Here is a 21,603-nt window from a genome sequence, read left to right as displayed (position 1 = left end):
TTCTCAAGGCCGAGCAGCCCCAACTCTTGCAGCCTGTCCCTACAGAGGACGTGCTCCATCCCTCTGATCATCTTTTAGCCCCCCTCTGGCCCTAATCCAGCAGTTCAGTGTCCCTCTTATGCTGGGGGTACCAGAATTGCACTCGAGGTGGCATCTCGTGAGAGCACAACAGAGGGGTCTCTCTCACCCTGTTGATCATACTGCCTTTGCTACAGCCCAGGACACAGTTGGCTTCCTGGGCTGCAAGTGCACATTCCTGGCACATGTTGAGCTTTTCATCAACTGACACCCCCAAGTTCTTCTCCTTGACAGCACTCTCAAGCCATTTCTCTCCCAGCATATATCCTATATTCTTCAACAGGATGCAATAGCCAACTGCAATACTTTGGTTTAGGAAAGGATGAAGCAGCCCAGGATTTAATAAACTAAGTGCTCTGGAGACAAACAAGTTTCACACAAAGACCATGTAAAAAAGGTGTAAGTATCACATCTAAAGACAGGCTAGGAAGATTTTATGAGGAGCAGTGTTTGTTACAAGAAAAAACTACTGAATAGGAGATCCCATATCTGAACCTGGATGAAACTGTTTGAGGTGTCAAAGTCTTAGCTTGATATGAGTTAAGAGAAATACACAAAACACAACAAGAAGGTCTGAAAGATGTTTTACTTTACCTTACCTTGTTCGCAAATTCTTTTGGTGAGAGAACCCTCATCTTGAAAATAAATTATGCGCTTCTGCACAATGCTGGCTCTACAAAGGGGAAAAAAAGAGTTTAAAAAAAGTATTTATTGTTTAAAGGAAGAAGAAAATGCATAATGATGAAGTAGCAGGACAGAGGTGGACTGCTAAAACCTATGAATATTTCCCTCTTCTGATATACAAGCATAATACAAGACTACAGAGAGGGTATCTTCATTCCAACTTGCATTGGAATTTCATTACATTTTACAGGAATTCGAAATGTTATTACTTTTAGAGAAGTGATCATAGTAATATGGCGAGGAGCTGTGCTCTTGAAATGCATTATAGTCAACTGAATATTCAATATTTCCATCAAATTTTACATTAAAATGCTGAGATTACATTCCATTTCAGAAAAACAGCACAGCTAAAGCAGGCAGCTGTTTATAGGCAATTACATGGCATTCTGAAGACATAAACATCATAAAAAGTGGGAGTTAGAAAAAGACCTAGCATAAGCAGTTCAAAGGTTCCAAAAGACAAGCCTCTTTGAGATTAATTGAATCTAGAAAAGTTTTGACTTTTATTTCAAACAAAGTACAAGTTGGTAGGCCTCAGTTTAGTGGGGGACGGGGAAGAAAAGCCAAAATTACTGTGCCATTTTATTTCTTACAGTTGGAATAGTACAGCTGAAATTTAGCTAATATTTAGCCTCCCACCTGAGAGACCACAAATTGAATTTTGCGTAAAAGCTCTTCGAGTCAGCACAGGAGGAAGATAAAGTTCCTCTTGCACATTTGTATCATAACCACTGCATGGCAAGTGTCAAAAATAAAAATCAACTGTGAAACACGTTCAATTAGCTCAGGTAAACATTTCCAGTCCTAAGCAAACACTTCTAGCTTCTTTGACCATTTTTTAACTATAAAATTTAATCCACATGTAAAATTTATCATCTTTCTATAAGAAAACAGAATTTAATTAAATTCAAAGACACCCTTTGGACATAGTTTTCTGAGGAGTACATACTTGGTCACTCTTCTTTGTTTAGCAGTAAGGGAGTGTATTTTTCCAGCAATATTTTTTTTAACCATTGCTTGTATTTTAAACTCTAAATAACAAGGGCCAGATTCTTGTCTTCTATCAACTTTACATGCAAATAGTTATCCTAATCCTACTAGACTTATTCCCCATTCACACCCACTGAAGAGAGAAGAAAAGTAAGACTATATACGTTTAGAAGTGTTGTTGCAGTGATGCAAACCTTTCTTTGACAATCATCAGAGATCAGATGCAAATTTACTGTGCTTTCTTTGCCAAGACACAAGGGCAGATTATAAAGCAGACAGAAGAATAACCGAATTTTGTAAACCTCTTAAAGCTAGATCAAACAACAACTTTGAAAAAAAACATTGTGAAACAAAACAGCAAGATTGACTTTTTATAAGAAGGGCATGATCTGCCAGTATTTGGTGAAGGGGAACTCCTAGGCCTCATCTTTATAGGAGAGTGTTTACACTAGGGATAAATAGGAGCCTGTAGCAAATAATAGGAACCAAATGAGACCCAGAGTCAGTTTAATATGTCTTTTATTAATATGAGAACTGTCATGGGACAATTTAAATGGTGCCAGAAAAGACTGACCAAGTATGTGAGAAGTAGAATGAAAGTTTGCTGAGAAAACTCTTCCAGAATTTCCTAGCAAGAAATGGGAGAGAGAAAAATAAAACAAACCAACCCACAAAAATGAGAGCTAGCAAGAATATGAGCCTAATGGTCAACCTGTGATACTGACATGCTACCGAAGTTTCTCCAGTCTTCACATTCAAAACAAAGCTAACTTAAAGACTTTTTGGATGTTATACTGCAACTCAGAATCAATACTTTCACATAGCCTCAATGAAACATGTACAACTTTTGATACACCTTTGATCATGGTTTTTCAAACACTGTGCCATAACACTGGAAAACAGTCATGTAGGATGACTGATAAAAGGCAAAGCAACAGTGAGATAAGCTGAAACATACATGCATCGTCACAACTCATGCATGGTCAAGATGCTTTAAAAGGCAGATCCCAGCCTGGATGGAATAATGAAGGTACAACAGTACAGTACAGGGCATCTGCTACCCACAGCACTGCAGCCAACATAGCCACCAGCCTCTTGGGTGGTTTCAGCAAAAGCACAGCAACCTGGTCAAGGAATCTCATTTCTTCACCTCCCTTTGGTACTTGTGGGGCCACATCTACAATAATACAGACAGTTTAGGGCTGCCCAGTTAGATAAAGACATTGCATTACTAGAGAAAGTCCAGTGAAGGGTCATCAAGATCATAAAGTTCATGGAGCCTATGATGTCTGAGGAGAGGCTGAGAGAAATGGGTACACTCAGGCTAAAGAAGAAAATGTAAAGGGAGGATGTTACTGCCTATTGCTTCAGCTACCTATGGGAAGGTGCAGAAGAGGTAGAGCCAGATGCTCCTCAGAAATACATGGTAATAGAATAGAACGGTAACAGAATATTCTTTCCTTCAGTTTTGAGGCTTACAAGAACAGCTTCACAAAGGAATGACTAACTTTTACAGAGGAGTAAGAAAGCTTTTAGAGAGTTTGCACAAGGTACACATCTCCTTAGTCTGCCACTTCCAACATGCATTGCTGCCTGAACTTTATGGAAAAGGGAGCTCTGGTTGCTTTCCCCTACATATTGGCAAGGTTAAATGGATCTTTAACTGGCATTTCTCTTTTTGATTGCCTGTATTCAGTGGATTAAAAAAAAGAAAGAGGAAACAAATGTGATTCCAAAAATCTGTTTGTTCCCTTTTATCTTCAAAGCAATACCTCTAGATTTCTGTTAAAGCTTTTCCATCACCAAACTAAGGAGCAAAACCTCATGTTACAGGCACATATACACCTTGCAGCACTTTTTTTCTTTAAACAACCCAAACCAGACACCTCCTTTTAGTGTTATTTATTATTTCTGTTCTATAGTTCTTTCAGAAAAAACTAAAGGCATATCAGGTAGCTTCTCTAGTAACTGTTTTGACAATACTACCTCAGAATATTGTAGGTGGATTCAAGAAGGCCAGAGTCTGTCCTGTCTCAGGCAGGTCAGATCATACCTGAGCATGGGGAGAGCAAAACCTGCTCTGAAAGGCTTCCCTGCAATAATCTGTTCCCTTTCCAGCACAGTTTAACAATAATTATACCATCCTGCTGTGAAATGCTCCACCAAAGACATACATATTGCATTTGGGACATTAGCAAACAGGACATGTCGTAAAACAAAAATTCAGAGCAACTTTAGGAATATTCCATATCATACCAGAAACAGAGTTGGGTTGGTTCCCTCCCACCCCACCCCTTTCTTCCACAGAAACAGTTTTAGATCATCTTCCTTACTCTTTTTGTCAATCTTAGCACCAACAGAAATAATCTTCTTTTAAATTGCCTCTGTGGGTGTAGTGATGTGACAAAAGTAGTAAGGAAGAGGATCTATAAGAATTGTTCCTATGACATATTTTAAGCTTACATCAAACCCATTAAGTACAATATTAGAGTACATTTTCATAAAACAGGTTTTTGCCACAGCTGATGAGGATATGCTAAGTTTCACTTGGATATTGAAAAGTAATCATAAACTACTGAACTGCAGATAGGAAACTTCTGCTCTATGTTACTTATGAGTTAACTCTATCTTGACCTTTAAGCTACCAAAATAAGTTTCTTTAATTATTCCATACCTTACTGATTACATTATTCTAAATTGTTTCCTACCTCAGAAAACTACTGAGAAAAAACAATAGGAAGCTGCATTCCTTTGCTTTTTCAGTTTTGTTGTCATTTGGAGACATGGACTTTTGAAAGGTACCGTTTACCTCAGCACTAAAATGTAAGGTAAAAGCCACATTTCTTCATCTACCTTAATTTTCTTGGTGCTAGCTGATTTTGTATTTCCAACGCATTATTTAAGATGTTCTCACTACATCTCCATCTGTGTTGTCTCATTAAAAAGCAATCCCATGTTTCTCTCAAGCACTTACAAGGTTAGGAAATGTACAAACTCCCAGAAGCTTACCTAAACCATTCATTTCTCTAGAATCATAGAATCAACGAGGTTGGAAAGACCTCAAAGATCATCAAGTCCAACTTGTCACCCAAGACGTCATGACTACTAGACCAGGACACCAAGTGCCACGTCCAATCCCCTCTTGAACACCTCTAATATATATGACTTATTTACTGATTAAGAAAATTAATTCCTCTGACAGCATATACAACCCTTCAGCCATTAAATGCCCAGCAATTTTTACAATAGTAGGGTATTTCAGAACTACATTCTTCAAGATAATTTTCAGCTAGAAAACTGTGTTCAGCCTCACCAAGGAACAAGCTCCATCTACACCAGAAACTACGTTTGTCATCACCTATTGTTGACAAAGGTCAGGACTATTGAAAACTCACAGGGAATGATCTCTTCCTTGATGTGTAACTTAGCAGCTAACACAAGGGTGAGGTTTTTATTGCGGTTTTGTTTGGTTTTAAGCATGTTAACAGGGATTGAGCAAACCGACCACACTCAATACTTGATGTTGGATAAAGCACATTAATATTAATGCAAAGTTTATCAGTGTTGCCAGAATTCAAAATTTATATCCCTGCACAGTATGAGTGGATTTTCTCTACTAGCTTAGTCAGATGAAAAACAGTAAAAGTTACTTACTTCTAAAAAATTCAGCACATACATATACACTAGAACATTCTTCTTCAGTTTTATTTTTTCACCATTTCACCAGCACTGTCAGAAAAATATAATTGGAGAAACCCCACAGCAAGAGCAAAAAACTTTAAACTTGTCTTACAAATCTGCTGTAACTTCAAAGTACTCTTAGTTGTCCTCCATATCACACTTGGGTCTACCATTATGTGCTCACTGACTTCAGGGCTGGTGGGCCATCATAAATTATACAACAAAAAGCTGCAAGTCAAAACACAATTATATATGCTGCTAACTTGTATTTGTCCTCGGAAGGTCTCTCTCTTCGTTGCTTGAATAGCCACAAAACATAAATATTAAATATAAAATCTCCAGAAAAAACCCTCATACCTGACAAAATAATTTCTGACAGGTACACTACACCTATTACTTGAAAATATGAAAAAATAACACAAAACTCTAACGAAACCCCCAAACACCAACAAACCCCACCAAAGGCAAAAAGATGATGAAAGAATGATTTTGTCTATGACTCTTGAGAAAATCTCACACTGTTTAAAGCCCATTACTATTCACAGACTATCTTCACCAAGTATTTTGCTAGTCACCAATTCTGTAGAAAGTGTCATCTCCTTGGCTTTCAGTTGTAAGCATTGTAACTTATAAAGACAAAAATCAGAAAAGACTGAGGACTGCATGGCTGGATGATATATTTATTTTATTAAGTACTAGTTTTGTACAGCAGATGGAAACAATCTATTGAAGGTGGAAGTGTAGTTTTTACCAAGCTCATGAGCCCAAAGTCATGTTGCCTGATTGCTACATTCATTGAGCCAGCTTGTGATGAGAACTGATGCAAAGAACTACCAAATACTAAAATCAAAGCAAAACCCCACAACTTATAAAGCACTGTTTTATTTCTGCTTAAAAGGTCTATGCAGATTGTATGACACTCACTTGTGCAGGGAACTCAGTCTTAATTCTGCTGAGTACTCAAGGGAAGCAAAAAGAGCGGCAACCATGCCCCACGTTTTTGGTCTGTATCCTGCTTTGCCTGCTATGCCAGGATGTGGTATTTCAAATCCTCCTATATGTACTACTCTTCACCAGTCCTCAAACTCCTTGCTGTCACTGTTTGACTTGTGTTGATTTTGCCATTACTGCACAGTGAGTGTGGACAGAAAAAATAATTTAAAAAGCATACTTGCTGGTTTACAATATTTCTTTTATTGTTTATATTGTAAATATATTCTTCTCTCCTCTTGAGCCACCTTCCCCCACTCCAGATTAGGGGGTACTAAAAAAACCCCCACAAACCAAAACTTTTTTGTTTTTTTAAGTATTATATTAAAAAAGGCAAAATAAGTAAAAGTTAAATATCAGCATGAGTGTCCAGTTGATGGAGCTTGAAAAAAAATCCCCAAAACTTCAGAAAAAAAAAATTATAAAAATAGAGACTTTAATAATCTTAGGAGGTTCAGGGAGAAAGTAAGAGAATTTCTAGGCAATAAAAAAATATCAGCTGTCATTACCCAATTACTGTTTTGGAAGAGGTGTCAATTAGCCATATACTGAAGTTATATTTTAATGAGTAAATTCTTTGCTTGTGCAAAGATGGCATGTCAAAAGCAACATCCTACCCAGGTTCACCTACTCGTAAAATACTAATTACAGGGTTTTCAGTAGCAGAAATTCAATTTGGACCAAAATATTTGATGTTCTGAAATCCAGAAAAATCTGCACTTCATTTCACTTGACAGAAGCCTGAAGGTTGGAGAGTCACAATGAACAGACTAAATTAGCACCCACTGGAACTAAGCTACCTTGATTTGATATTACAATGCTTAATACTATTTCTTAAAAGAAACCTTAATATCATTAATGTATTTGCCTAGGGAAGTTTAATTTTGCTACAGTATCTTCAAGTAACTGAGGCTAAGTCTAACACCACAATCCACTGGAACTGGATATGGAACTGTCAGCCGAAGAGACTCGCCATTTCCTTAGTGCAGCTGTGATGCTCACTTCAGCTTTCAAGAATTAATAGCTGCAACAACTGAATCTCTTCTACCTGGGCTTTTCTAAGAGCTTTCACTGACAGCTGAGGCTGCAGCCTACTGAACATGCAGACAGATAATGCCAAGATATACTGGTTGTTTATGCTGAACTATTTGATTACAGAGAAATTAAAGAAAAGAATGAACCAATAAAGATAAAAGGGTTGAACTGTGTAACTTTTCCTTTTTTTTCCCCCACCCTTCATTCTGAAGGGACAGTACAAGGGAGGAAAGCACATTCAAATTGTATTTGAGAAATACTGAAAGACCAATACAATTATCAAAGAATGATCAAAATAGTACATGAAATTATTCTACAGTCCATACAATTGTTTTGCTTGCAAAAATCATTAGTAGTAGGGAGTTGTAGCAAATACTGTTAAAAACTTTGGTGCATAGATTTCTGGAGAATGCAATGTCAGGGAACCTGTATAGCAGGGGTTTTGCCCTGCAGGCTTCAGCCCTAAAAATACCAAATTCAATACAATCTTCTTGTGTCTGATTAGCTGCCACACCAGTAACACCGGTAGCAGTTTTGCTACAACAGATCAAAAACCCAAGCTAGCTCCAGTAGCCTATCAATATATAAAAACATCAATACCAGAGCTGTGTTCTGCAGTCTGGGAATGCTTAGCAGCTGCTTGGACAATATAAAAATTAAGTACTCACATGTACTACCTTTAAAAGGAAATAAGCTGACTCCTTTAAAGTGTGCTCTAGCAGCATCACTGACATTAATGTTGGACATTAATGTTATTGAAGCACAGATTAGCCTCAGAAACCTTCACTAACCCAGAACAGAAGGTCAACACCCAATCATTTACAAACAGCACCTATACACAGAACTGAGGAGGCCCTTGAAGGATTTCAGTACAAAGTTACAGCACAATTCAGGTTTGGTTCACTAGTTGAATTTCAACTATATTGATGGCAACAGTGCCCAGGGTATGCATGCCTTGAACCTGAATGGGACAGCATACAAGAAACATGCTAATCTAGTCAGATGCAGTAATCCTTGAAGTTTAACGGCTGGGTCAGTGGCAATTTTACATGAGTCAATTTATTGTGAGAAGGGAATTTGATACTGGATGTTCGACTAGGTTAGGAGAAGATAAAGGCTGGAATGAGGATTGGTGTGGAAGGGATTTATAAGCATGGGAATTGATGTGGGGATCAACTGTGAATTAAATGGCTGAAGGCTCAAAGGAATAGGAGTCAGGAAGCTGAATGGCACGATAAAAGATATTCTGCATCTTAAGCAGCACCAGACCATCAACATACAAAATAAACAGTAATACTATTACAGCACAGCAAAATAAAATGACCAAGAAAGGAACCTGAGAAAGAAGAATTGCCAGATAGGTTGCATGAAAATGAAAAAAAACACTCTTTAGGGTTAAGGAAATACTGATGCCATTAGGAAATGAATCAAAAATTGTCTGAGACATGCATAGGAAGAGCAAGAATGAAGTCTAGTCGTCTCTCTACTTCTTTGCTACAGCAACAGGCTGTCAAGACTGTGGATGTGATTACATACAGATTACACAAATTAGCTCCCCAAAAGAGTCCGAGATCATGAAACTCCTTGGAAGTGACTGATTTCTTCTCAAGGTGTTTTGAAGCCTTTTCAATAAACCAGCACACAACAGTAGGGACAGGAAAAAAAAACAACAGTATCAAGAAGCCTTTTGCCTCTGTGGGGCTCCTCAAGTTTTGTTGACTCAGATAAAGGTCATTAAGGAGGTGATTACTATTATGCTTAAGAGACCAGGGATTAAGCAAAAGCTCCCTCAATCTTCAGGACAAGGAGAACACATGATACAGAAATGTTGAAAGAGCATTGTGAACAGTAATAAGCAGTAATTGAAAGGATTAAGATGATAAATTACCCTTCATATTAGCAGCTTTGAGAAGCAGGCATAGATTGGAATCAAGCCATTCCACGTTTTATTTGGAACCAAAGTGCAATTAATTAGACTCAACTTCATTTGAAGTCCTGGAAGAGATATTTCAATGGGGATAGAGATACACCAACTGTGATTAGAGGAACAGGAGGAAACGGAGCAAGGCCTCAGACATTGTAGAGACAAGCAGGGGTCCCCTTTCAGGTATGTGTATGTAGAATGGGCAAATTGATTATGGTTTTGATATTAACACCCAAGGAATGAAATTTAAAACTCCCAATAATTGGTTTAGGTTTTGAAATTGAAGCAAAAAGGAAAACAAAATCAGATCTTCAAGACAAAAATATGAGGTATACACATCTGACTGTTTTACATAGCAGGCATTCATTTGCTGTTACCAAATATTTACACAGGCAGAAAGAAATGCTTGCTTTGAAAACTGAAGACATACAATTATCAGATATGTTGATATTGAAGGAGTTTTGAAAACCTAGACATGTCATGCAATATTATGCTCCTGTTGATGACACTGTTGAGAGCTGACTGATCTACTAAAATCAATTACCAACTTCAGTTTCACTTAAACAGAAGAAAATCACAGCCTGAATTTCTTTTGATGAGCAGCCACTGGAAAACTATAAAATTATAAGGACGGCACATAAAACTTTATTCTCGCTGAGCCAAGTGGCTGCAGGAGTTTAGCTTTGTTTTATTTACTTGCCTGAATATAGTAGTTTGTGAGCAGAACTATGTGTGGCAAAAATACAGAATAGAAATCAAAAGCTATTTGTATTTTTCACTATATGGAAGCCAATGTTTTGACCATGATTTATTAAAAATATCTCTATTAACTTTGTTTAACATGATCATTTCTCTATGAACCATCACAAAATGGTGGTACCTCAACACATGGCATCATCTCTGCAATGTGGAACATTTGTCTAGTTTGTATACAGGTTCCTTGTCTCATCATTTATCCACTTGAGCAAACAAGTGTAAGGCAACTACATCGTAAGAGAGCACACCTTTTTTTCTATGTACAGACAAGACTATATTCCATTTTCAGAGAAATCTATGGGAAGAAACATTAAGAGAGGTAATCTGTAGAACTTACAAGTTGCTGATACATATTAAGGGTATCATCAGGCCATACACAATACAGTGAGGGTGTGTCAAGCTTATTATCCTCCTCATTGTGTCCTCTAGACACAAGCCCTTACATATGCAAGCCTATAATTTCTGCAGCAAATGAAAGCCCAGAAACCATTAAAGAAATCAAGTAAGCTTTCTGGTGCAGCACAAAACTTCAAACTATATTCTGCTGAACCAATGAACTGACTGAGCAATAAATCCATTTTTTCAGGAAAGCAGTGCAAAAAGCATCCAGACTGCGCTGGTCAGATACAAAGACAGTGAAAGCATGCCTAATGAAGTAGAAAAGACAGAAAAAGTGGGTACCTAATTACTGCAAAGAGAAGGAAGGAATGGCCCACACAATTACTGGCTGAATTTAATATTTCAATTTTTTCACAAATCCCCTCAAAAAATTGCCAAATCATGTAAGTAGAAATACAACAAGAACTGATTCAACAGCCACTTGACACAAAGAGCAATTCCTTCTCCAGGTGGTTTTTTTCCTTTCATCATTTTTAAAGAATTGCAACAATACTTGTAGCTGCTCCTTTAAGGAAACAAATCAGAATTGATTTTGTGGTGTTTTGTTAAAAAAAAAAAAAAAAATATATATATATATATATATAAATAAAGGAATCAAGGTAAATACCATGTTCAGGGTCTAAGACTCTTTATTTATATAATACATCATTCTTAGAGAGGCTCCAGGATGCTTTATTTACATAATGCATCATTCTTAGAGAGGCTTGAAGTTAATATATCTAAACCTACATGAGAATGTAAATACTACTCAATATAAGTAAGGATGGCAGAATCTGACACTTTGTTAACTCAGCTGTTTCCCTTCCATACTGAAATACAGCTGGGCTTGAAATTTCAACTGTAAAATGTGCTACACAGAGCTCTTCTAGCTTTTTGTGGACATGCAGACAGTTCAGCAAATACTGAACTCAGCATGCTAGAAAAAATAAATTGCTACCATGGAAAATTTTAAACAAAACAGCACATCCAATACAGCTTCTTAACTGCAGGTATACTTCTATACCCTCATAGAATCATTGTCTTGAAACACCAGAACAGGCTGTATTATGAAGGAGCAAATGACCAATGTGATGTGCCACCTTTACGACTAATTAACATTAGCCTTTGTAACATCTAAGAACTTCCAAAGTATTGTAGGATTGTGAACATTTCAACTCCCTTCTCTGGGTCTATAGGTATTTTGAATAACAGAGGATCTTGTTGAGGTGTTCTAAAAGCACATTAAAGCTTCTTATGGGCACACACTGAATAAAATCATCTGTCATAAAAATTAAAAAGCCATATTATGTTACTCAGCTTTTTCATTATCTCATTTCATGATTCCTAGGCCCAGTTTACCCTTCATTTTTTGTTGATATCACATGAGGACATTAATGTTGTTTACTGTAATATATGTTTGCATGACAGTGGGGTCACTGGTACCCTAGTTTTCATACAGAGGCAAAAATCTATCTGTAAAGTGTAGTAATAGTACGACATTTTGATTAATAAATACATATTGGGGGGGGGTGAAGAGAGAGAAGCCTATTCAATTAAAATGAAGCCTTTGGTTCCTGACATAAGGCAAATCACTTAACCCTGGACTGAGAAAGCTTTATTTCAGTTCATGTGGTTAGAAAAGAAATTGCTTTAAAACATTCAGTAATAAAAGTGAAAGCATTTTTGACATCATCAATAGTGACCCTGCTTCACATTTTGGAAGGTAATCGAATTATGACTATGATGATTATTTCTATTCCTTTCCTCTCTGTTTCCCCTCAAAAACTGACAATGGCATTGAAGTCAAATTAAACATCTGTTTGTAAAATAAACTGAAGTGCTACTGACAGCTGCTGCTGAATTGCAAATGTTCTACAGCTGTCAGGCTGTAAATTAACAATGATCTTCATTTACAAACAGCAAAGAAAATTATGGAATATTTTTTTCATTCCTTTACTTGCAATTTATTAACACACAGACTCTACTAGAGACTTAGCCAGAAAGAAATCAGTTTACTGTTTTATTTCCCCACATACTGGGAGCAAAATTCAGACAAAATCAGATTTCAGTGCAATATTCTTCAGAGAACTTCCCTCCTTACATGTCTTTAATCTTTTTGTATTTTCTCTTCAGGATATGTAAATAGATGTAATAAATCTTTGAGGGTTCATCCTTCTCCAACACATTTTTTTTCCATGAAAAAATACTATTGATTATAGATTTGTCTTGATTTTTCACACATCTTTTTAGATTTGTATACACACAGGTATATCAAACTAGCAGATTTCTCCAAAGTTTTGATTAAAATGCTTCCAGATTGATTACATCAGAATTAGAAGGCAGGATATTTTAGCTAGCAATGTTCATATATTCAAAACAAACTAAATGAGTTTAGAACTCATTTAGAACTCACTGAAGGATTTCAAGTTCAGGGTGGTTATAAATGGATAAGTGTTTTCATTAGTAACTTGAATGATGGAATAAAGAACAAGTTCCTGATTGCAGACAGTATCAAGCTGTAATTACTGTTAAACAAAGTCCTAGTTTTAGATAAGGGGAATTATTTGCACAAAGACCAAAAGGAAAACAAGCCAATGAGAGAAGTAGTTGATAGCAAGATGAAGGAAGTTCAGTGGATCAGAAGCTGAACACAAGGAAATGCAACTCTCCTGAAGAAGAGCAAATGCTACAGGGGAAGCACTTTCTCTAAGACCATGTAGTTATGTAAGATATGTGCCCTACCTTCTAATCTCTCCAGGTCAATATATATATATTGCAATACATGCAAGTCAGTAGACTAGGAACAGAGTCCAAAATGCTGCCATTCTGTTTTGAAAATTCTAAAAGGACTGTACAGTCTCCAAGGATTGAAACATATATATATTGATAATGAAAACTATTCACACTCTTGTCACACAGAGCCCATGCAGAGGGCTTTTGTTTCCTCTAAAACTCAAGGTTTCAGAATTTTTCCATGATGACTTTGAACAACTATTTAAATTAATAACTGCTTTTAGACTTCTGGTTTTATCATATCATTAAAGCTCTCACAAATGACAGAATGAGTTTGAAAACGGCATCCAATATTTGTACTGTTCTATGGGAGCTGGCCATAAAGAATGTTTATAAAGAATGCTGACTGTAAACTCTAATTCAATTGTGGTCAAAGCCTTACGTACAAAAGAAGAAATGTAAATGCTTTTAATGCCAAAATCATACCAGTGATTGCTATGCATGGTGCCACCGAGAACTGCACTGCAACACAAACAAATATCATGTTATAATGTTCATTTGTGGCATCAGCAACTCAATCTAATGATGACTGTTTCACTATTTCTTTGAACTGTTCTCAGGAATGGAGCAGTTACTTAGCCTTTGAGGTCAATAAAGCAACTACTGGGAGCAAGCTTTTATTTTTCACGTAGAATTTACCAGGAAGTACCCAACAACTTCCTTTCACTTTCAGCAGCAGATGTACACCTAAGATACCGGCAACTCCCAGTAAATAAGAAGTCATAACACCAAAACCTTTTCCCTTCCTCTTGAACTTCAATTTCTAAAACATTCTTCTAGCTGCCCAAACAAATTCTGGGAACCGGCGCCAATCAGCTAACCTAAATCTGTATTTTGGTATTTCCCTTTTATCTTGGTACTTACTACTGACGTACCTTGCCAGCAGGCTGAGAAAGTTATATGCCACTGATTTACTCCGGTCATTTTTCAAGGCAATTCTGAATGTGTTACTTTTGGAGGCTCTCTTGAACTGAGTTACTAAGGCAAGTACCTGACTGTAAAAAGCAGTGCTGAACAACCAGTATGATTTGACCAGCAGTGAGAAGAGAGAAGGAACATTTTTCAAGGTTCTTGCAGCTGGTGGTATTTTACTACATTCTTTTGCTGACAAGACCCAGGCAGGCCTCTGAACCCACTTCAGTCACAGATGTGTAAGTTTCAGTAAGAAAAGTATAGTTCTTGGGTTGATTGTTTTGGGGGTTTTTGTAATGCCAATTCTGTTTAGGACAGTAATAAAAAAGTGAGTAAATCCATCAGCTTGTGTTATTGCATATCACTACTGGATTGGCTTAGAGTTCAAAGATGTCTCTTTAAAATGGTGTGTAAAACATCATCACCTTAGTATTACACTACTGAAGCAGCAAGTGCTTCAAGCAGTATTTGTCATGCAGCTAAGAGGGAGGCAGTACTGAAGGGAGAAGCAACTAACTTTACTGATAAACAGCTCAGCAACACTGACAGAATCTTCCTGATTGCTGAAGGAGCTCTCAAAGCTCCATATATAAACTCTAACACAACCTGCCTCACCAGCCAGCAACCAGCAGATTTCACATTTTTACTGCAATGCAATGCATACGCATCTGTCCTGAGCTTAAAAAAAAAGACTGCGTGTTTCTGAACGGCTTCAGTGCACATTAAAACTGATGATCTGAGACAAAATGATTTTAGTGATACTGAGAGGCAGCAGGTAGAAGCACATTGCCAAAGATTTGAGAGTATTTCACAGCCAGTGTCAGGGTTGGGGATAATCAGCCCCATAGATGTGGAAGAGGAGAGTATTTGTCTCCTGCACCAACCAGCAAAAAGAGAAGTAGTAAAGCAAACTGTGGGAGGAGACAGCTAAGGACCAGTTTTGCTGGTGGCAATTTTACAGCCTGTGTAGAAATTGACTGCAATTTTACTAACACATTTTCCTGAATTAGCCTGAGTTATCCTCAGCACAACCTTTGCGCTGGCATTTCCTTGAAAGCCTAGACGTATTTTGTGTCTTTAAAGGCATCCCCAGTATAGAGAAGTCTTAAAATCTTTGATCTACTGCATGCCACGGCTTTGCAACTGCAAAAGTTTATCCCAGACATAGATTCAAAGCAAGCAAAGAAATCTCAGTTGTCCATGCATATTTGACAAATATTGACAAGCACAATCTTAGTAAGAGACAGGACAATGTTTCTCCTGTAGTTTCCACTGATGGAAACAAGTATTCTACAGACAAATGAGTGGCCCTAAAGCAAAGTGCACCTAATATTACCTGTCTACTGCTTCAAAAGCATGAATACACATGCTTCAGAAGTAGATTGTAGAAATAACAGGAAAGCATCAATAAACAACCAGCACCTCTAAAATGAAAGCATTCACCTCCAAACAAATAGATCTGTTTTTACTGATAATGGTCCATTTAGAAAGTTCTGACTCTACAGAACATTCCTAGTACTCATCTTAGATTCATGGGGTGTTTTTTTTACCCAAATCTCAACCAGATGGATGCAATTTTGATCTTAAATATTCAGGATTTTTAGATGAAACAAATGGCTAAAACCTACCAAGTTTGACTAGGGTTACCGATTTGGTACTAGAAGACGACTTGCAGTAACTTCTGAATAGTTGGGCTTTAAGTGGGCACGTAGGACTACCCTCGGTCAAGTGTGTCAAAGGTGAAAAGAAGCACCTATGAACTGCAGAAGTTCTTAACATAATAAATGCTAGACTTATCATTAATTGAATTTTACTTTAATGGTTAGTTCAACATCCCTTAAAATACTTACTTCAGAATTACACAGCCTGTACCAGCAGGAGGAGCTGTCCAAAACACTTGAATGCGTGTCCTTCGTCTAGGTGTGCTCTCAGTAACAGCAACAGGACAATTACTCATGAACTGTGTTTCTTCCTCATCTATGATCTAAGGAAATATAAAGAGAAGAATGTGGAAAGATAAAGACATACATAGCCGATGTCTCTTGAATACATTTTGTCAGTTCATGTTTTTCTTCAGTAGGATTACTTATAATACTCTGCTTAGCTCAGCATTACTTGGGTGAATTTGGATTTCTGCATGTTATAAATAAAATTCCACAAAATAAGACAGAAGAACAGTTCAGTTCTAGATGAACAGAAGTTAGATCTTTCTGTGCATGTCTGCAAATAACCTTTTTGGTAGATTCTGATTACTGGAGCTTCCTGCTGAAAATAATAAAATATGCATTTTATTTTTTTTTATGGCAACTGATTGGGACAGATAGCACATGCTAGAGAAGAGGAGGCTTCAGTTTGTTTGATTTTTGTTTGCTTTTCAGACTAACCTTTATTTAAACACTTCTATTCTTAAGGTATCAAAGCACTCTCCAGGTCAAAAGAGGCAACATGTGAATCATAATCATCTATAACTCAGAGACTGTTACGTAATGCAGTCTCCACATATTTTTGCCTTTTTAAACTTTTCTGTTAATCAGTCAATCAAGTGGTACAAGTCAACACAAAACCAGAGGCTTATTTGGAACTGATGGTGTTCTAAGGATTTTACTCAAAAGTGCTTGAGACAAAGTATTTTTCTCACTACATATACACAGGGATTGTACATTAAACCTGCGGTTCACCACATCTCAATGAAAATTCATCAGAAGCTGCCAAGTTGTATTTGGAAACAGTCAGTGTTGTGATATTGTAGAAAGTTTCTTCAAAATTACTCAGTGGTCCACTTTCATATGATGAAGCCACAAGTCACACTACTGTGGGTTAAGATTCAGGTAGTGAATTAGAAACCTTACCATTGTGAGAAATAAGCTGAATGTATTGATTTATAACAAGACTTAATTACATTTCTAATAACATACACACTTTTCACAGGTTACAAGTTAGAAGAAGCCTTGTGGCAGTAAATGTAACTTTAAACATACATTTTGACAGGCAAAAAAATACTCTTTCACTTTCTGAAAAAGTAGCAGTATCTGTAGTTTGAGCAGGTCTGCTTTAGTGAGGAGGCACCTGAGTTGTGCGAGCCACTGATTCTGCCAGCATTCCAAAACACTTTTTGCTGAGTCAACAAACAATCCTAGTTTTCAATAGCAGAACCAAGGGGCACTGGCCCAGCAGAGTGCTGAGAAACTCTATGTAGCTGGTCAATAGGGTAATGGTTAATGAGTTTTAAATCTCAAGCTATTAATACTCTTCAACATTTTAGCACTTTGTAGAATCTTTGTAACTAAACACAATGTGTACAGCTACCACTTTGCTAGATTTTAATTAACGTGAAGCATGTGATCCAGTGTAGGGTTAAAATGGCACTGCACAGTTCCTGTCCTCATTTTATAGTATTTAATGCATTTGAGTGTCACAAAATCCCTAATCTACATTCTGTCTTGGCTATCAGTTGTATTTAATCTGTCTGCATTATTCCTGCAACAGTAAAATAAAGCAATAAAACTCATCTCTCAGAAAGGCTGTCTCCAATTATTCAGGAACATAACAAATGACCATTTGGAATACATAGCATACATACAACTCTCTCTGTAATCCATTATCTATCAAAACCCAATTTTGGTGGAAGCTTTGGGTGAAGACTAGGTGATTTTATACCATCTCATACAGAATGGAATACTAGCGTACATTATATAGAAGTAAGATAATTCCCACTGATGGGGCTCTTAGGAGATAGTCTGAAAGCTCTTAAAAGGGCAGGTTTCCTGGAAAAACAAATACTGCAAGTTACTGTACAAGTTAAACTAGCTGCATGGTCTTGTCAGATGTAAACTGCTGCTGTAGTATCAAAACTCACATTCCTGGATAAAAACTTCAGAAGTATGTTCAGGTCAAAAAACATTAAGGAACTACAGGTATGTAAATACTTGTATACGAATGACCAGACCAAAGCTATTCAACATTGATCAAGGAACCTTTCATGTATGTTGATTCTTTCAAATCTAGTTGAGCTTCTCTGAAACACATTTCATTAATGAATGGTTCCTGACAAGTCCAACTGAAACGAGCTTACTGCTTTCCTATTCCAAGATATCATTCCTCCAGCAGTCATCATTATAGACCATTTGTTATGAATTCACATTTGAAGTAAATTCTTGTCCCCATGTTGTGAGTCAATCCTGCTTTTTCCAATTAAAAAGAAAAAAAAAAAATCATAAAGAACACCAAAACCAAATCCAACAACTAACATGGAAGGAGTTGTGAGCAACTGTGAGTAGTTATTACAACTCAAGTTTCTGGCTACTGCAAAGCTAGAACATGCAATATTTGTTTGAATTTCAGATAGTTATTATCCTGGAGCACATCCATGCCCTTTTCCAGCAGCAACAAAAGAACACAGAAATACAGGGATTTTTTCCACTTCCTACCCAATTCCTGGAACCCAGTAAATTATAAATATTTACAGATGCCTGTAAAGAAATAATTTAAAAGTTCTGTTTGCATTTTAGAACATAATTCTGGAAGAACAGGAAGCAGTTGAGCCTCAAGGATAAATTAGTATTTCCTGCATCACTAACCATCAAAGCAAAAAGACTTAGGCAATAAGTGTCTAGTGGGAATAAAGTCATCCAAAAGGAGTCCTATTAAGAAAGCTTCTGCCTAATTTTTCTTCAAAGACACTTAATTTTGACTGAACACTGTAAAGAACTCCTAACCTAGTTGAAAAAGCTCAGACACCAGTTAATCTGAGAGGATTAAAGAATATTTTCAATTAATTTAAATAAATCAAAGAGCTATCCATATTCTAGGACTTCAGATGAATATAAATCCATTTTGAATACAGTGGTTAAAAAGATGTTTGTTTTTTTTCTTTCTGTATCAGTGGAGGCTTTATTATTTATTACAAATTCTTAGAGGTGATAGAGAAAGGGTTCAGTACTGATATAACAGGATTCCAAATGGCACAGTATTTTAGGGCGGTGGGTGATACTATTACACTCGCACATAACACAGGAGAAAGCAGTAAGTATGCTGGCCAATTTTTGGGTGAGAAAAGAGATACATAATCTTTGAAAAAAAATACAGTCCTGTTTTTTCTTCTGGAATTGAGTCAGACCACATATGCATGAAGGAAAGAACTGGCAGGAAAAAGGCATGCAGATTAAAATGTAACATTTGCAAAATTATAGCTTCTAAACTCCAGGTTATCTGTAATGGGAAGCCTTATGTCTTCAGAAATGGGGGAGCAAATTAACTACATGCTGGATAAAAATCCTAAAAACTAAAATAAACACTTGTCCAAAGAATATGAGGTCTCAGAAGGGGATCTCTATGTGACCCATTCTTTAGAATCAACAAATGAAGTTCTAATTTAGTTTTTGGTGTGGGTTCTCTTCCCAGTTATGACTGTAATCTTACTGGACCACTAATGTAAACCCTGAAGAAGACTCTTGGGAGTTAACCCAGATTTGAATGAGTGTCAGAAAAAGTACAATTTAGCTGAATTTGGGTAAATCTACAAACATAGAAGTAAGAATATTAAAAGGGAGGCTCAGTGTTACATTCTTTGTATATTCCAAACATTGATGGAGTTCAGGACAAGTTTTGGGTGTTCCTGGAAAGCAGGACTGGCAAAGTGCTTAGCTGTTAGACGAATGAGTGGTTTTCTTTTCTCAGAACTGTAACATTTCATACTGAGTGAAAGAGCTTGCTATCAGTTTCTGATTTCTGTAAACGGTTACTCAAACTAAAGCACTTGCCTTCTCTATCATCAGATTTATATCAGCACTAAAAAAGTAGTCAAAATGCTATACACCATAAAAAGGACTTAGTATCAAGTACAACAGGAGATTCAGTTACAAAAATCCTTTACTAGTTTACGTCCACTTCCTCAGTTTAAAACACTGGCTAGGATCTTCAGCACCATTTCTTGTTCTGTGGACATATTATCACTTTCCACCCACTGAAACAGCTGCATTCTCCTGGAACAACTGAGTTAAAACAGAACAAACCCACAAAGTTCACAAGATAAGTACTTTTGAGGGCAGTTTTCTTCTTTGGAAGAACTAAGATGCAGTCTGTCTTCCAGAATGTTGCAAAACTATCTTCTCCTAGAAGAAACTTTAGCTTTATAAAAAGAATCGGTAAGCATATTTGGCCTTTAGGGATCAATCTAGAACAGAGTTTATTAAATGGAATGGAAAACCAATAATGTACAAAAAGTCAGTTAAAAAAAAAGCTACATCAAAGATATGCTTCATATAACAAATTTCTTTGACTATGAGATGCAGTATTTCCTTCAGAGGCTGTACTTAGTATCAAAAGACTCAGAACTGGGACTTTTTATGAAATGCCAGTGATAATTTTGATGTAGATGATGATTCAAAGGTGTATAGCACCACACAGCACTTCTAGGTTCTCAGTAATGCTTGCCAGCTTTAGCACTGCGCTAGAAAACTAGAGTTGTCTGACAAATAGCCACATCTGGGAGCACTGGAGAAAAGTGTGCAAACCTATTGAAGAAAAGCATTCCTGAAATGCACTTGCAGATTAGCACTATGTTCTAGCAACTTCTGTAATTGGAAAACAGATTTAGTTCTGTAATAATTACCCTCTCCATCTATCTGCCTCTGTGCGTCCATCTACCTGCTTGTTCTAGTGTCTACCATTCTAGGCACAAGGTAGTTGGAATCATGGCAGGGGCATGCAAACGTGGAAGACCCTTCCAGTTCTATAAAGTAGTATGATGACAGTCAAATCACATCTTCAGAGGATGCAAAAAGGAGAGGAAATGGTAAGTCATTTATAAATCATCTTCCAAGAAACGAGGGGAGGAAAAGCTTCAATGCAAACCAACAACACACCTCAAAAAAGCCAAACCACCACCCCAAAAACCAAATACAAAACCCAGCCATCACCTGTGTGTGATATGTTCTTTGGAAAAGTATTTTAATTCTGTCCAACTGTCCTTCTTTAAAAGAAGCTATCTGAATAGTGTTTTCATTGCTAAAATAAGGCTGTGTTGGGTGAACAAAAGGTAAAAAAAACCCTACTGATAGAAACACGTATGAAAATTTTATGCATTACAGTATCTCAAAAACTTTTACTATCCAGAATCTTATAGTCAGCTTGTAATTCATGTTGCTCTCCAGCCTAAACAAACATTACGAACAGGGCAGGCAACCGGGCTGTTCTAAGATGCAATCCAAACAAAAGGAGGAAGAAAACAGTTCAATATGATGAGAACCTGAAGTGTGTTAAGTATTCCACAGTCAGCTGTTACACTAAAAAGCCTTTCCTGACTGAGTGACTATGGAAAGCTTAAAAAACCCGGCAATTTCCTCTTTATTTAACTCAATATATATGAAAAAAAATACGTACAT

The 21,603-nt window shown here is 36.9% G+C and overlaps 1 protein-coding gene across 1 annotated transcript in view; it reads right to left on the bottom strand.

Annotated features, from left to right (window-relative positions):
- The window catches only part of SPON1 (spondin 1), a 147,085-nt gene that overhangs the window by 102,661 nt on the left and 22,821 nt on the right, over positions 1-21,603 (bottom strand). Inside the window, exons 3-4 of the mRNA XM_054171858.1 lie at positions 16,072-16,205; positions 678-751 (exon numbers count right to left, since the gene is read on the bottom strand). Of these exons, the coding sequence (XP_054027833.1) occupies positions 678-751; positions 16,072-16,205 (208 nt within the window). The remainder of the gene's footprint in view (positions 1-677; positions 752-16,071; positions 16,206-21,603) is intronic.

Source organism: Dryobates pubescens, chromosome 22, assembly GCF_014839835.1.
Source record: "Dryobates pubescens isolate bDryPub1 chromosome 22, bDryPub1.pri, whole genome shotgun sequence".
Classification (NCBI taxonomy): domain Eukaryota; kingdom Metazoa; phylum Chordata; class Aves; order Piciformes; family Picidae; genus Dryobates; species Dryobates pubescens.
This window is presented reverse-complemented; position numbering and strand designations above follow the sequence as displayed.